Here is a 16718-nt window from a genome sequence, read left to right as displayed (position 1 = left end):
GGACGCCCACAAGTCTGCGAAGGCAGGAATCCAGAGATTCCTCCCAAGACAGCTAAGATAATAACAACGTGTCTGTGCAGTAGGCCAGTGGATAAAAATACAACATACCTACACAAAGAAGCACTAAACAACCATTAAGAAGGATGACTGATATCCATGTGAATGACTCAGGATTATCACTAAATCCCAATGTGTGGAGAAAGGTAGGTTTCCTCCAGCCCTATATATTCCTAGTTACCCAAACTCTTTCTAATCATGTTTTTCTTCCCTCTTTTTTTTCTTTTGAGACAGGTCTTGTTATGTAGTTCAGGCTGGTCTTGAACTCACTATGTAGCCAAGGTTGGCCTTGAACTCACAGCAATCTTCCTGCCTTAGCCTTCTGGAGTGCTGGGATTAGAGGCATGTGGCACCATGCCTGGCAATAAAGCTCTTTCTAAGGGTTGCATCCAAGTTTTTCTATAATCTTTACTTTCTAAGCATCAGAATAAATACATTTTCCTGTTGTCTACAATCCACTGGCCAAGGTTCTGGCTGGTGTAATTTTCTGAACAAGCTATGATATAACGAATACAGTACAGGGCCAAGACAACTTTGATATGGTCAAGGTGTGCTTTTGACGTCAGTCACTACTATGTCTTGGTTCCTATACCTTAGACACCTGGCTACCCCAAATCCTCTCCTCAAGCCACCCAGCAGGCCTGCTTGAATATGGAAGCCATGCCATCCATTGGCGGAAGGGCTCTGGGGCTCTGTTTGGCTCCCTTTCCACACCTTAGCAACAGGTCAGTATAATCTTGTTTAACCATGCTCCTTTTTCTAAAGTACACAGACAAACTGCTAACTTCAAGCATCCTTGTTCTCATCAAGGCTCAGTGCTAAGTAATAAATAGGCTTATTGCTTCAAGTAATAATTACAATTGGTAAGTGGCAGTTTTGAGGCACACAGTTTGTAAATAAACTGCTTCTTACCAACATTTGTCTAGACTGCTAAAGGCAGGACAGCTTCCCCAACCCAAAGGCACAGAGTATTACTAGGTTCTGCTGCATGCAAAAATCAATGTTCAGGGATGCACAGATTACAAGTCATTCTTGAACTCCTGACAAATTCTCTAATATAACAGAGAACAGGTGTGAGGCACAAGCCTATCCTTTCTGAAAAAGTGATGGCTCTGAGCATGAACACAAGGTGAAAGCAGAGCAGGTAACCTTGGTATGTGGTGATACAGGCTCTGAGAAGGACAGAGATATCAGGGCTCTGCAAGGGACTTTACAGTTTACTCAGATCTATGCTATCTCTACTCCATAGGAGGTTCACAAGTCTCCCAAGATCCAGAAGAGGAAACAGCACTTTCAACTCCTATGAGGCTGGTTATCACCCCGACATCAGGACTGGACTAAGATATCACAAGAAAGCTACAGATCAACACTCCTTACAATAGGAGTAAAATATTTATACTGAGAACTACAAAGTGTCAGTGAGAGAAATTAGAGACTCAAGTAAACAGACACATCATATACCATGTTCATGGACTGGAAGACAAGATGGTTAAGTCAGCAACATGCCATTAATTTGTCTACGGATTCAACACATTCCTATCAAAATCTCAGCTGACTTTTTTGGCTGTTTGACAAGGTGATCCTAAGCTCACAAAATGTAATGGTTAGGATTCAGACTCAAGCCTCAGTTGTGATCTGAAACTCTGCAGAAAGGCAAGTCAGGAAATCTGGGCTGGAATTACAGGTGTGTGCCACCACACCTAGCCTCCAAAGAGATCTTTTTTTTTTTTTTTTAAACTTTTGGACCTGAGACACTTGTCAAGATCCATAAAATTAAGTGGGAAACACTCTAGTTATGGGCAACTAATGACTGAATATCCAAAACCACACAAGATTATTAAAATGCACTTGAGATTTAGGCTAAGAGGATACAAAAGCTGAAGGTTTTCATCAGGCTGAATGAGATTTTAACTCACTGTACCTTAGAATTAGGACTCGAATCTGTAGGTGTAAAGATGGTTAACTCCTGTTAAGTTCCTTAGCATGCTTTTCATGTGTTATGATATACAAGTTCATACATGTGCTGGTACGAGGCATGCCAAGAAGCCAAATGCCTTTTAAATTAGGACACTACGGCCAAATCTTATAAAATCCTAGTGTTATCTATATTCATCTTATTTCAATGTTAGTTTACTTATTTAATGCCTTTTGTCCTAAAAATGGGACAAATTTCAGAACACAGCTATAACAGTGAGACCCTGTCTCCAAAACAAAAAACTAAAACTCCTCAAAACCAACAAAACAAAATAAAACAAAACCACCCCCCCAACACCACCACAACAAAACAACCCCAAACAACAACAAAAACCAAGGGCAGGAAAGCAGAGAAAGTGAATTTTCTTTTTCACTTTTAGTCTTATTTTGTTTAACTATGATCACAAGAAAAGCATTATAGCAAGTACTTTTATTTTATTCAAATTAATTAAAAGACCAAGACTTAAACTGTTTGAAAATTAAAGAATAAATGACAAATATTTATACATCATAAAAAGTATTTCATGTCTTACACAAAACAATAAACACATACAGATTAAAAAAAAAAATCAAGCAAACAAAGATAAGTTTCTTTAAAAGTTTAGTGTTCTTATTAGGAAAAGCCCCTGTACCCAACAGGCAGTGCCTTGGGAGTCCTCAGACTCAGGTGGAGCAGCCGACACCACGGACCTGTGCTGTTCCCACTTCTGTAAAGGGACAGCTGAGTCTGTTCAACATCTCCAGCTCCAAAAAGGACCAGATTCCTCACTGCTTTAGAGACAGAACAGCTGCTTTCAACACTGCTTTACACTTATTAAAAAATGATTTACATTCAGGTATTACTCAGAGCCACAAAATATGGCCATGTGTTTTTGAAGGTCTCAGCAGGGAAGGTATAATGTGACTGCATTAATCCAATCTTTATGCTGTCCACACCACTCCCTGGTGCCCACGCTGCATGAGGAAAACCTGAACTTTCCCAGAAGAGATGGGTTACACACACCCAGGGGTGTCCACAAGATCTAGGAGAACCTGGTTTCTCACAAAAAGGGCAACTCTGCTCAGACATGTGTAAAAGCAGGAGCTCAAGACAATTACTCTTTAGATACTTCCACTGTCTACAGAAACCATGTATGGCAATACATACCAATAAAACCCTTCTTTGCTAGCTCCATGGTGAATCTTCTTGTGATCTTTTCCAATTCACTGTCCTGTACAGGAAAAAACCAGGGAACAAAAATTAGGGTACTGGTCAGCTGTAGAGCACAGGCTAAGCATGTACAAGGTGCTGGGTTCAATTTAAAAAAAAAAAAAGAAAAAAGCAAAACCTGATGCGATTAGATTATTATGGACCCTATGAGCATTATCTGTATTTTCATTTAAGTGGCAAATTTTAAGGATAATGAAATCATATGTATTTACTAAAGTATTATACAGATTGTAATTTAGTTGTATGTAGAATAGTGTAAGTAATTTTCATTAACTTGGAACTGACAGGATAAATAATACAATATTTATTAGATTATTTGTCACCAGAACAAGAGCTCTATATTAAATTTTCAGATTATATTGAACATGGATCTAAGTGCCTAGAAATGTGAAAGAATTAGCTAGGCATGGTAGCACACACCAGTAATCTCGGTATTTGGGAAGTTAAGGTAGGAGGATTGCTGTGAGTTCATGGCCAACTTGGACTACATAGTGAGACTGTTTCAAAACACCAAAACCAACAACCAAACAACTAAACAAACAAGAAGGTATTAACTACCTTTAAACCAAAAGAAAATGTAAAGAGACTAATGTTAAGCCTTTTATATGGCAATATATTCAATAAGTTAATAATGTATTTGTTTTTCCATTCCTTTTTTTTTGGGTACTGGGGATCAAACTCGGGACCTTTCGCTTGCAAGACAAGTGGCAGAACCACTGAGCTAAATCCCCGGCCCCTTCCCATTCCTTTTGAAAAGTCAAGAAGACCATCAACCTTACTGATATGGGGGATACAGAGGGCCTAGAAATTAATTCTAAGTCCTTTGTACATACACATACACTTTGATACTCACTGAATAGTTTTTGGGGTTGATCTTAACACCTGCTTTAGCTCCACCAAATGGCACATCTGAAAGAAAAGACTCAAAGTTGTTATTCCATAGAAAGGTTAAAAAATAAAAAGATGGCACTATATAATACAGGTTGAGTGTTCCTTATCAAAATGTAAGAGTTTTGGATTTCAGGTTATTTTTGAATTTTGGAATATCTGCATACACATAATAAGGTATCTTGGGCAAAGGGATCCAAATCTAAACATAAAATTCATTTATGTTCCATATACCTATAGCCTGAATGTCATTTTGTACAATATTTTTTGTGTGCTTGTTTTCACTCCAGCCTGGAGAATAAAGCCAAGTGGAGTTTCTCTTTTTTTGTTTTTGAGACAGTCTCCTGTGTGCTAGGTTACAGATGTGTGTCACCACACCTGGCTTAGGTGTGCAGTTTTCTACTTGTGGTGTCTTGTCAGTGTTCAGGAAGTTCCAGATTTTTGGGCATTTCAGATTTTTTGGACTAGGGATGTTTAACCTGTATTACAAAAGAATGTTAAGGTTTAATTTCCGAAAATTCAAGAAATGTACTTTAACATTGTAAGACTTGCCAAGTTGCAATGCATATTTAATCAGTGCTTTTTACTACTTGTCAAAGAATATGGATGGTATTTTCTTTCCTTCTGCTCTTATTTACAGAGCATGGACAGGAATTTAAAACACAGAACTACATTTAAAGAAAATCCAGCTGGTGCCTATAAAACCTCCCCCACTTAAAAAAAGCCTAAGTCTCATCTTAAAAATGTGCTTGTGTGCACACGCATTTCCCTGCAGTTGTTAGGCAGGTGAGTACTTACCAACCACTGCACACTTGTACGTCATCAGTGAGGCCAGCGCCTTCACTTCATCCACACTCACATCGGTGCTGTACCGGATGCCTGGGCAACGGTTGTTTTTTAGAAGGAGAGAGGGGAGAAAGAAACGGATGTGTTTAGAATACATTTGCTATACGCTTTTTAAAAAAAGGCTATAAAATGAAAATGTCTACACCATTTGCATTTTGCATCTAGGCTATTTCCAAACACAGCTGAAGTAGTAGCTTATGGGTCAAAATAGCACAAGTGAAAAGGGAAAGCTGCCAATCAGACACCCAGGGAGCTACAGAAAGCACACTGAATTTGCCTTAGAGTATTCTGAAAGTAAAACAGGGTTCTTGAGACTTTGAAGACCACTAAGACAGTCCTTGTCCTCAAGTGGGAAATTGGAGTAACTGGTTTCACAAGATAAAAATGATCTCCAAATCAACGTTTTTATACTTTTTGGAAGGCAACTAGCTCAGGGAAGCCTTTTTAATTTTCCTTTACTGGTTTGGGTGATTAGTTAACAGCGATTTCAGGAATCAATCTTTCCCTTTTTTGGTTTTTAAAAACAGGGTCTTACTACCTGGTCCAGGCTGGCCTTGAACTTGCAGTGATCCTCCTGGGTCAGTCTCCCAAGTGCTGGGATTATGGAGTGTGCCACCATGACTGGCTAGGAATTTTGCTTTCTGATAACACATAAACATGGGCAAATGGGACTGTCACCAGGCTTGACAGATTCACAACTGCAATACCAGGTGTCTTACAGAGGCTCTGGCTTCAAATGGCTGTATCCAGACAGATTCTTCTGCTGGTGACTTCCCTCACCCAGCTGCAGCCTCTTCAATTGGGCATGACAAGGCCATCTCCCCTTTCTGGGCATGACCCCTTCTGTAAGGAGGGAGATGGCCAGGCAGATGGTCTGGGCGAAAGAAGGGACATGGAACAGCAGGTGCTTACTGCTTGGGGTTTTGCAGGGCTAAGCCACCCTTTTTGTTTCACGGCTCTCACCTCAGCCCAGCCTGTGTGTAGGTGAAACTGGTGTCTCACCCTCCTGCTCTTTGTGGTTCCCTGCCAGGTGCTGGGCACCTCCCACACTGAGTCATGGCTAAGTGACAGGAGCCCTAGGGACAGCTCTTTCCATGTTTTCAGATAGAAAATATACAATAGGTCATTTGCAGTTTGAGGAGACCTCTCAATCATCAACCTAAATATTGATTGAGGAGGCTATTGTTTTATGATAATTTTATGTACAGTATGTAGGACCATAAAGAGCAAATTCTGAAGCTGAATGTCTCAGGTTTACTGGGAGAATAAGAAACTACACAGCCTGGTGTGGTGGTGCATACCGACAGTTCCAGGTTCTTAGTCTGGGCAACACAATAAGACCTTGTCTCAAAGGAAAAAAAAAATTACACTTAGAAGAGTGTGCTCTTGGAATTATACCTTGCACATAATATATTTTTGAATTGCTGGTAAAATAAATATACTCAATCTTAAAAGTTTTAGAATGTGGGGCAAAGAGAAATTTTTAAAGACACAGATGTCTATGCAGCTTGTTGTGCCATGTGGTTCTTCAGTCTCTGTCATTCTGAGGTTTTCCCTGACCACTCCACTTAAAACAGCACCTCACCCACCACTTCTCTAGCTTGCTCCCCTTCTGCTTTCTTCTTAGTATTTATATCTTATCTGTTTAATGTTTGCTTTCTCATCTAGGAGGTTAGTGCCAGAAGGACAGACTGTTTTGTTTGCTGCTTTAATTCCTGGTGCTTAACAAAAAACACATGGTCAGGGACTCAAATAATTTTGAATAAATATACCAATCTTTGACTCTTAAAATGTAAGGTAAAAGGCAGTGCATAGTGGTGTGGTGCATGTGTATAATCTCAGTACTCAAAGAGACTGAGGCAGGAAGACTGCTGTGAGTTCAAAGCCACCCTGGGCTACCTAGGGTGTCTCAATCAATCAATATAGAAGGCTGGGGATGTAGCTCAGCCCTTGACTGCTTGCCTACATGGCAAGGCCTTGGGGCTAGTCCCTGGTGGTGCCAGAAAAAAATAAACAAAAAAATTAAGGTAGAAAGAAAAGGCAGGGCCACAAGCTTTAAAAAAAATCTGCCACAAGCAACCTTAGATTATCAGGAAAGAACTATCAAATACTAGAAAGGTAAAGCACCAGGTCTTAAAAATTACTTCAGGAGCCAGGGATTTGGGTTAGTGGTGCCGCTGCCTGCCTTGAAAGTGCAAAGTCCTGAGTTTGATCCCTGGTACCCCCCCAAAAAAAATTACTTCAGGAAAAAAAAATCAAAAAAAAATTAAGATGAGCTAGGTGTGGTGGTACAATCCCATCACTCAGAAGAGGCAGGGGATCACAGAGTTCAAGGCCAGCCTGAACTACATAGTGAGACCCTGTCTCAAAAAACAAAAACCAAAAAACCTCCAAAATATTAAGATGAAACATCTGTATCTTTAACACAAAGTTTGTTTAAACACTAAAGCATGTTTTTGGTTTTTTTTTTTTCCAATTAAAAATGCTACCGAATACCATGGCATATCACTGGGTGGAAACTGCTGAGCCAGGAGTCCAAGTCTAACACCTCCTTCAGGTGAGTCCAGCCCACAGCACCTGCTTAACTTGGCCTGGTCAGGCTGAGGGCATCCTCAGTGAGACATCTGGCACAGGCTCAAGCTGGGTCAGTTGTCACATTTCAACTTTCAGCACACTAGGACAAGCAATTACATGGTAGTGGCACATAGCAAAGCAACTCATTCTTTAACATGTTTCCGCTGCCTTGTACCACCGGTGGTACTCCATGACAGCATGCCCAGACAGGACTGTCCTATCCTGCTCAATGGGAAAGTCATGCATGTACCTCCGGTAGTTCTGGTGGGAACATATTAGAACTGTCCAGCAGCAAAATGATCTTTTAAGAGCTTTCAATGACAACACAAACAGCCAGCGTGCCATAGGTTCGCCACCTCTGAAACTGATAGGAGACTCAATAGCTTACTGAATCTTGGTTTTATTATCTCAAGGTAAACTCATTAAGGGTCGAGTGCTCCTCCCCTTCCACAGAGACCAGTTTTTCCTCACTGCTCTTCTATGCCTGTGAAAGTAGGCACATTAAGTTATCTTAACTCTTCTTGCCTTCTCTACCTAGGAAGAGTTACTTTCCCTCAATTTAAAAACATAAAGGTTAAAATGTTCAAATGTGAAAGGGAACAAGGAAGGGGGTAGGGAGAAAGGAAAGAAGGGACAGGAAGAAAAGAGAATAGAAGGAAAAATGGAAACAGGTTGAAGGGAGGGGAGGGGAATGAGAAAAAAGAAGATGACATATCATATACAGGTACAAATTCCCTATGATGAATGTTATCATTATGTATACCTAAAATGTACCAATAAAAGAAAAACAAAAAAAGAAAAACTTACAGGTTTTAATTTTTAAAGATATCTATAATGTAGCACATTTAGTGGGGAACTAAAAACTGATTTAACTAGTAATATTCATAAATCAAATAGCAAAAACATCCAAATAGCAAGACTAATATTTTAGACCTAGGCGCTAATTAACAACCGCATGTAACAGAAGTCCAAACAAAGTAACCATTTTATTACAAAAGTCCTGGAATAAGATGAGGCTAGCATAGTGCTCAGAATTCTACCTGGCACCCACAGCATTTGCTGCTGGGTCACAGACAAGGAGCTCCTGGAAAGGAGATGGAGGAGGAGCCCAAGGGGAGGGTGGGTGCTCTGGGAAGAAGCCCCAGAGCAGAGAAGGGTGGGGCATCTGCCAGCCTGGGCTAAATGTTTGTTTTCTTTTAACTTTCTAATTAATCAATGATACATAAAAGTTTTTCCTCCAGAAATTGGCAGGTATAGCATTATAGGGTGAAACTGTTAATATGAAAAACAAAACAAAAAAATCTGAAAATGTATCTATATATCCACATTCGAGCCAAGTAGTTACTACTCTTCCCTCTCTGGGATCAGAAACCAAGATAACCACACAAATGCACTGTCACTTAAAGCTCATAATCACATTCTTATGGACACAGAAATTTAAGTAAGAATATAACTGGGAAAAGGAAGGTACTTACTTTGATTAAATTAATAAACTCAGTAGATTGGGAGAAATAGCCCAATTGGAGGATGTGAAGGATAAAAGGAGGTGACATACTTCAAAGTTGAGAGACAGGAAAACCCTTCTAAATGGCTACTGTATTTCAAAAATTCTTAATTTGAAGACAAAACTGCTTAGTAAAGCAAAAAGTAATACACACATAAGAAAACATTATAGCTTTATAAACTAAGAATCTTTTTTTGCAGTCTCAATATTCTCTTTTCCTACTTCTCTATAGGACAAGGTGTATAGCAGAGAATGCCAAAGGTGAGCAGGACCATAGGGATTTCATGAGTGCACAAAACATAGAAGGAACAAATGTTCACGAAATAGAGGAAAGTGGTCAGGTGTGGTGGTACACGGTTATAATCTCAGCACTGGGGAGGCTGAGGCAGGAGGATCAATTCAAGGCAGTCTAGGATACATAGTGAGTTCAAAGCTAGCCTGAGCTACACAGCAAAGACCCTGTATCAAAAGGAGGAGGAGGGCCGGGGATTTAGCTCAGTGGTTCTGTCATTTGCCTTGCAAGTGCCAAGGACCCGAGTTCGATCTCTGGTGCCAAAAAAAAAAAAAAAAGGAGGAGGAGAAGGAAGATAAGCTGGAATTTTTTTCCACCCTAAAGTCTCAGCACCATCTGTCAGCCTGCACTGAGAATGAATGCCATATACTAATGTTTGAGAAGAGATCATAGGGTCTTCTGGATGACAGCACTCCAGGTACAACTACAGATGGACAGCAGTTGATTTAAAAAAAGGGCTGGCTAAGCTAGGCAGTGAACAGGTTGATTATCAAGGTGTCAGTTGCAGCCTGAATGTCATTAGAATTGGGATCTAAAAGTTCACTTTCTGATCTGCTGACAAAATTATCTGGTTCAGTCCAAAGGAAAGGAAAGGCTCCACCCTTGGCAATCAATCTTCATGAGTATCAATCTCCATGAGGCTGCAGGAAGGGCAGGCCATGGAACAAAGTTCTCATTACACCTCTTGTTCAAGAGAAGTTAAGGATAGTTATTCCGAGTTAGCTGGTATCCAGATGTTTCAGAAGAACACTAATAAAATGTAGGCTGCAATCTGCAAACCACAGCACATAACACTGCTCTGCCTTGTAACTTAGTTACCAGATATTTCTTAGAGCCCACATTGGTCACACACACCAAATTTTTCTAGGAGGGATGAAAATCAAAAAGAAAAACTAGTTAGGGTTGCCATAGTGATAATGAAAACAAGCCAGCTCATTACTTAAAAAATGATTCAGTGAAAACCATAACTAAGTGGCTTGAATTTTTCTTCCCTTTCCTAGCTGACTCAAAACCAAACACATTTACACAACCCCCACAGTTCTATATGATGAATCATTAACTAAATATTTATGAAAATTCAAATGCTTTTTAAAATTACTTGAATGGGGATCTCTTAACAGGATACAATTTATTCATCACAAATTTAATTTCCAGCTGTATGCTAAATTATTTAATGAACAAGAGTTCTACCACAACCACAGAACCCCCAGAAAAACAAAAAGGCCTTAGAACAACTCTTGAAACTCATGCACTACACTCTCATCATTTATTCACCCGAACCTATTTTCTCTTAACATATTTTCCTAACTCTATAAAGAGTAGAATAACTTAATTAAAAATAAGGAACTGAAACAATGAACAATGAAAAATGTGTTCATCAGCAAGTAATGACTGAAACCCAAAAGTCTTGGACATAAATTCAAAACAGCACTCAGAAGGTCATTTCATAACACTTTAACTGCCTGACAGTCCCTACACACTGTTCTGTGTAAGAAGCCATGGAAACAGGCACTTTCCACTTCTAACTTATTATCTCAGTCTTCTAACTATTCTGAAGAAACAAACTTAAGCTTCCTGGGAGGCATATGTTTAGCTGATAATGGAAAATATTTTGTTTCTTTTTTTTTTCTCTAAACCCTGAGACAGTCCTATAATCCAGGCCAGCCTGGGATTTAATATGTAACTCAGCCTGGCCTTGAACTTCCAATACTCCTGCCTTAGCCTGAGTGTCGCTCAACAAGGAGCCTGGGTCACTTCTTGTTTTCATTAAAATTTAAAACTATGCAACACATATTCATGTTTTCATCCATCAAAACTTAAGTCTCTCCTGACTTCTACCAAGTCTTTGTAGGAGTGACTATTCTTGCAGATTTAAATGTATATCCTTCCATTTCTGTAGGCACATATCTGTAAAATATTATTTTTGTGATGAAATGTTTTACTGCCTGATAGATGGAAGATTAAAAGAAGGACCTTGTTAATTTAAAAAAATCCCTCATTCTGGCTAACAGTAAACTTGGGCACATCTTCATCCCCAAAAGGTGTTGAAAATGATGCAAAATTAGCACACTGAAAGTTGGTGTTTAGTAACTGAAAACAGTAACTTGTTAATAAAAGGTTCAAAGGGACAAAGGCTTGAAACCTCAGATATCCAGTTTCATATAAATTATTTAGAGGTCTAAGTGATATTTGAGATGGGTCTTCAGAGAGGAAGGGAATTATTTGGAGACAAGAGGCAAGCATAGACACTGCAGGCTGAGTGGCAGGGTGGCACATGGCTATAATCCCAGCCTGGGCAATTCAGCGGAACAAGTCTGGGGTTGCAGGTGTGCATCACCTCACAAATCTAAAAGTCCTATCAAGCTGGACGTGGTGGCGCACATCTGCAATCCTAGCACTTGAGGGGCTGAGGCAAGAATTCAAGGCCATCCTGGGCTACATAGTGAGCTCAAGGTCAGGGTGGACTACATAGTGAGACCCTGTCTCAAAATAAGTCCTAGTAACGTATGGCTTTAAAGGTTTTCAAACCTCTTTCAACAGAAAAACTTTAAAAAGTTATTTCATTGCCTCAGCAATTAGAATAAATGGTTATCATTTCTGATGCTATTCATATGTAAAGCTGTCTGAACATGGATTATTTTCAGGAAGAAGGTAGGTCTTTTAGTAGCTTCTAACAAATAGACACAATTTGTAACTTTTTAGATGAAGGAATCCAGACAATAACCATTAACACTGAGTGCTGAAGTTGTTGAGTGCTGAAACCAGAACTCTGATCCCACTACATGCTGGCTGTATCACCTTGCCAAAGGACACTGCACTCTGATCTTAACTGCCTTTGGTCATTGAGGGCAGCGGTTTATTTCACAAAGCATAAAAGCAATGACACATGGGAAGTTCCTGTGTGTACTGTGAGGAAGCATCAGAGGCTTCGTGCAAAGTTCTTAATGAAAAGTCATGCACACATAACTTTCAATGTCATCTGTCACCAATATCTGCTGCTTTGCCTCATGGCCTCTGTGAAGGCAGAAAGTGTTAGTATGTTTTTGTTGCTTATTTTTGCCTAGGGTGTGCTCAAATTTGTGATTCTCCTGCCTCAGCCTCCCAGAGTGCTGGGATCACAGGCGTCTGCTCCCACACTCAAAATTAGTAGACAGAAATGATTTTCCCAAGCAATCACAGGGAATCCAATTTACAGTGGACCTGCTCAAGTCTCGACTGGCCTGACATGAACAACTTGGGTTAATTAGGTCAATGGAAGATTCATCTGCCTCTTGTTACCTATAGCATGTACCCAGGTAAACATCCAGGTCTCAGCTGTATTGACTTACAACCAACTTGAGTTACAACCAGCTCTCAGGAACAGATGGAGTTCTTAAGTCAAGGATCTACTGTACCAAGAGTGGTAAATCCAATTTCTTCCCACTCTAAGCCTGAAAGCTGAATATACCAGTTTCACTGGTGTTTAATGAATTTAGCCTCAAATTTGAGATGCTCCAATTTTCACAAAGCGTGTTTTGTGAAGTGAGTTACCAGTGCCTGTCTTCCCAGCAGAGCACACTTGGCTAAATGGATTCCCACACACAGTGCTGGGAGGGAAGGCAGCAACTCTGACGCATGTCTTTCCACCAGGATCAGGTCTTCACTCTCTAGCACACTTTTCTTTTGAGACAGAGACTCACTATGTAGTTCATGCTGGCCTTGAACTCACAGTAATCCTCTCCTGAGGGCAGGGAATACAGGCATGCACCATGATACTCAGCATCTCTAGTATACTTGGGAGGAAGAGAAAGAAAGAGGCAAGGAGCTTCTAGGAAATTAAAGCCCTTTCAAGAGACAACACAGCTCGGTATTTAAACATCGAGTACTAAAAAAAAAAAAAAATAAAACAACACTTCAGGGCTAGGAGCTACACAATGTATTAATTATCTGTATTCTAACCTTTCAGACATGTTAAATTCAGCATTTACCTTGTGGTAGCAAGATGCAGACACAAAGCCATACTTTCAGAATATCAGAAATTGAGTTTATTCAGTTACCCAAATTTTGATGGTTGTCAATTTAGCACAGCAAAATGAAAACCAGAAACATCCCGCCTCCCCTGGGAAGGCAGGATGACTCACCTGCAGGACCAGCCCCACATGGGCCCTCCTCCCACCCAGGGGAGACTGCCCACCTCCTAGGGAGGCTTCTGTATGCTGGCTCACACACAACAGGCACAGGTTTATTCATAATTAAAGTGCATCCAGATTCCATCTACACCTATCAACTTTATTTATTTATTTATTATACCAGGGATCGAACTCAGCACCTTGTGCTTGTGAGGCAAGCACAGTGCCACTGAGCTAAATCCCTGGCCCCTGGCCCCTGGCCCCAATCAACTGTAATTTTGGTTAAATAGTTTTAAGGTCACAAAGGTGGGGCAGTTTTGAAGAGAAAGCAAACCGATCACACCATTACACGTCAGTACCCTTCCTACACCTGACCTCTGATAAACTTCCTTCGGAAAAGCAGACTGGCCTCAGGCATAACTGTGGCCCATGGAACAGAGAATTCACTCTGAGAAAGTGGTTACAGTCTCTAAAACTTTCTTCAAGCAAATCAGAACCCTGAACTAGTCTTCTCAAATCAGTGGCGTATTTGTGCAATACTCATCTTTACTGAAAAAAAAATTTAGTTTTGAGACCAGGTAATCCAAGCTGGCCTTTAATTCACTATGTAATTCAAGATGGCCTCAAACTCGTGATCTCAAAAAACAAACAAAACAAAACAAAATCCTCAGATCTCCCTGCCTTGGCCTCCTAAGTGCTGGGATTACAAGGATGTACACCACAACAGGCTACCTGAAATTATTTTTAAGTTGTCACTTAAACATGCTTCAGAGTCTACAGCACACTCTTCAGCAAACCCTTAACAGAGGCAGATCAAGCAGTCTCAGTTAAATACGGTATTTAGAAAATGCAGGAAAACACTGTTATTAAATATTTATTTGCAATAAAGTACTTGCCAGCCACTCCCAGGTCTTTAAACACCTTTCTCTTACAGAGGCAACTAGACTGTTACTTGACTTCAACCTTGAGAATTTTATTTTAGGAAACTCAGGCATAAGGTCATTGTAGAGGAAAGATCAGATATAGAAAAGCTAAGGGCTGGGAAAAGGAGTGAAGAGTAGATGAGCTTTTTCTTTTGCAAAGAACACTGGGAAAGTAGTTTAGTTGGAGGAGTGTGGCTAAAATGTTTGAGAAGAAAAGACTAAAATTCAGAGGGATTATCAGGACCATCTTTATCTCAATCACCTAATACACTCTGTATTTCATTTTTATTTTTTGTACTGGGGATCAAGCTCTGGACCTTGTGCTTCCGAGGCAGGTGCAGCACCACTGCGCTAAATCCCTGGCCCTACACTCTATTTCTAAAGCAGGGCGGCGCTAAGATTAACAAGTTCCTTTTCTCTTTGTAATTTTTTTTCTTTTCTTTTTAATTTAAGAGCTATTCCCCCTCCCCCGCCCCCGCCAGGAGGTGGAGGCACGAGGATCCTGATTCCATGTTCAAGCCCAGCCTGGGTGACTTAAAAAGACCTTGCTTCTATGAAACAAAATGTAGTTCTGGAGAAGGCCTGGGTTTCAATCCCCAGTATATAAAAAACCAAAAACTTTTGCAAAAAAATAGGGCCTTCTATGTTTCCTACACTGGTCCCAAACTCTTGGGGTCAAGAGATCCTCTGGCCTAAGCCTTTGGAATAGCTGAAAGTACAAGTGCAGCCCACAACACTTGGTTTTTAACAACTTACTTATACAACAAAAATGAGTAAATTTTGTTAATCATCTACAGCATTTAAAGGCTTTCACAGTTACCTACTCCTCATCAATCCAGTCTTTTAAATTGTTTAAGATATTAAATTGATCACTTCGCACAGTCCAGTTTTCTTTCATATACATCATCTTGCAATGTTTGCTACTGTTTAGCTAGTTTCTGTACGTTTGTGTGCTGATAAATAGAACAGAGACTATCTTACACTCAAGTACATGCAAATGCTACAATAACAGCTCTGGAACAGCTGATGGAATTTGTTGCTAGATTCGCTACTGTGGCATTAAAAACTGCTGTAGCTACAAGATGAAGACCAACAAACTCCAGAAACATGAGTTGCATTAATGAGTGTGGAGCTGTGACTTACAAAGACAGAAGAGAACTTGGTCCTGAAAGAAACATAAAGAGCTTCAAAGAAACCAAATCAGATCCTGCAGAAAAACGAATATATTGATTTGTGTATGGGACTGGAAAATGCTGTCGCCAAGAGTGAAATGCACTCAATGCCCATTTTACAGAATCACGGCAATTTTGCTTAATATTTGCTATCCGCTGCCCTTCCTCCAACATCCTTGTTTGGATTTCAAGGGAGCCTGAGCTAGTGTTCCTGGTCTGGAGAACAAGGGAGTGGTAGGAAGAAGGCAGGGAATGCAGGAGAATGACAGCGTGTCCATTTTATATAATTTTGGAGCTGGAAGGGAAGTAAGAGGTCAAAGGGACTCCAACAGCTTTTAGCATAGGAAACTACAAAGCTAAATGGCAATTAAGCTCTAAAGGTAAACCCCAAGTGTGCCTGGGGTCAATGCAAATTTAGTGAATCATTAAACCATTAGCAACAACCTTTGCTCCCCTCTCAGGGACTACCATCCCAGCAGAAATTTTCTAGTAAAGAAAGGATTTCCAAAAACTGCCCTTGGAAGTCAGCTGGCAACAGAAAGCCAGCGACCGGGCTGAGGGAGACAAAGGGCCTGGCCCATCCCACCTCCAACAAAACCGTTCCCCTCCCTAGGTCTTTTACTTTCACTTTCCTTAATTTTTTTTTTATAACAATAAGGAAAAAGAGGTTTTGTTCTTTTCATTTTAGGTTACTTTTAAGCACCTTTAAAGATGTACAATATTTTGCAATATATTGGATGGAGAAATGAAAAAAATCTTTTATTTGCCAGAAGAAAGCAAATCTGACTAAATAAACCAAATCTGCAGAGATCCAAAACTCGAAACTACAGGATATCTCAGTGACTACCAAATTGTACCTGACTCGACTCTAGCTTTTCCTGAGTTCCAATTTGGAGCTAGCCAGGACGAGTACACACCCCCAGGGCTGTTTCATTCCATTGGCCGGCGAGCCGTGGTGTATACTGTCAGGACGCCTAGCGTTACCGGCAGAGATTTTACCCTGCCTGCACTTAAGAGGGGGCACAAAACACGTCGTCAGAATGTAAAAACTCAATTCTCAAGAGTAACGTGAGCTCAGTAAATTCCTTTGGTTACTAAAACTGTCTAGACTTCACACCTAGAATGCAAGTCACTTCCTATGTTTCTATGTCAGTTGTCACTGCTGTTGC

The 16718-nt window shown here is 40.3% G+C and overlaps 1 protein-coding gene across 1 annotated transcript in view; it reads right to left on the bottom strand.

The window, feature by feature from the left end:
• Glud1 (glutamate dehydrogenase 1) overlaps nt 1-16718 on the bottom strand; it is a 31211-nt gene that overhangs the window by 13535 nt on the left and 958 nt on the right. The window contains exons 2-4 of the mRNA XM_087210944.1: nt 4928-5008; nt 4095-4150; nt 3179-3242 (exon numbers count right to left, since the gene is read on the bottom strand). Coding sequence (XP_087067070.1) covers nt 3179-3242; nt 4095-4150; nt 4928-5008 — 201 coding nt within the window. The remainder of the gene's footprint in view (nt 1-3178; nt 3243-4094; nt 4151-4927; nt 5009-16718) is intronic.

This window comes from Heterocephalus glaber, unplaced genomic scaffold (assembly GCF_053883595.1).
Source record: "Heterocephalus glaber isolate CG9 unplaced genomic scaffold, H.glaber_assembly_v1.0 deba00001235, whole genome shotgun sequence".
Lineage (NCBI taxonomy): Eukaryota > Metazoa > Chordata > Mammalia > Rodentia > Bathyergidae > Heterocephalus > Heterocephalus glaber.
This window is presented reverse-complemented; position numbering and strand designations above follow the sequence as displayed.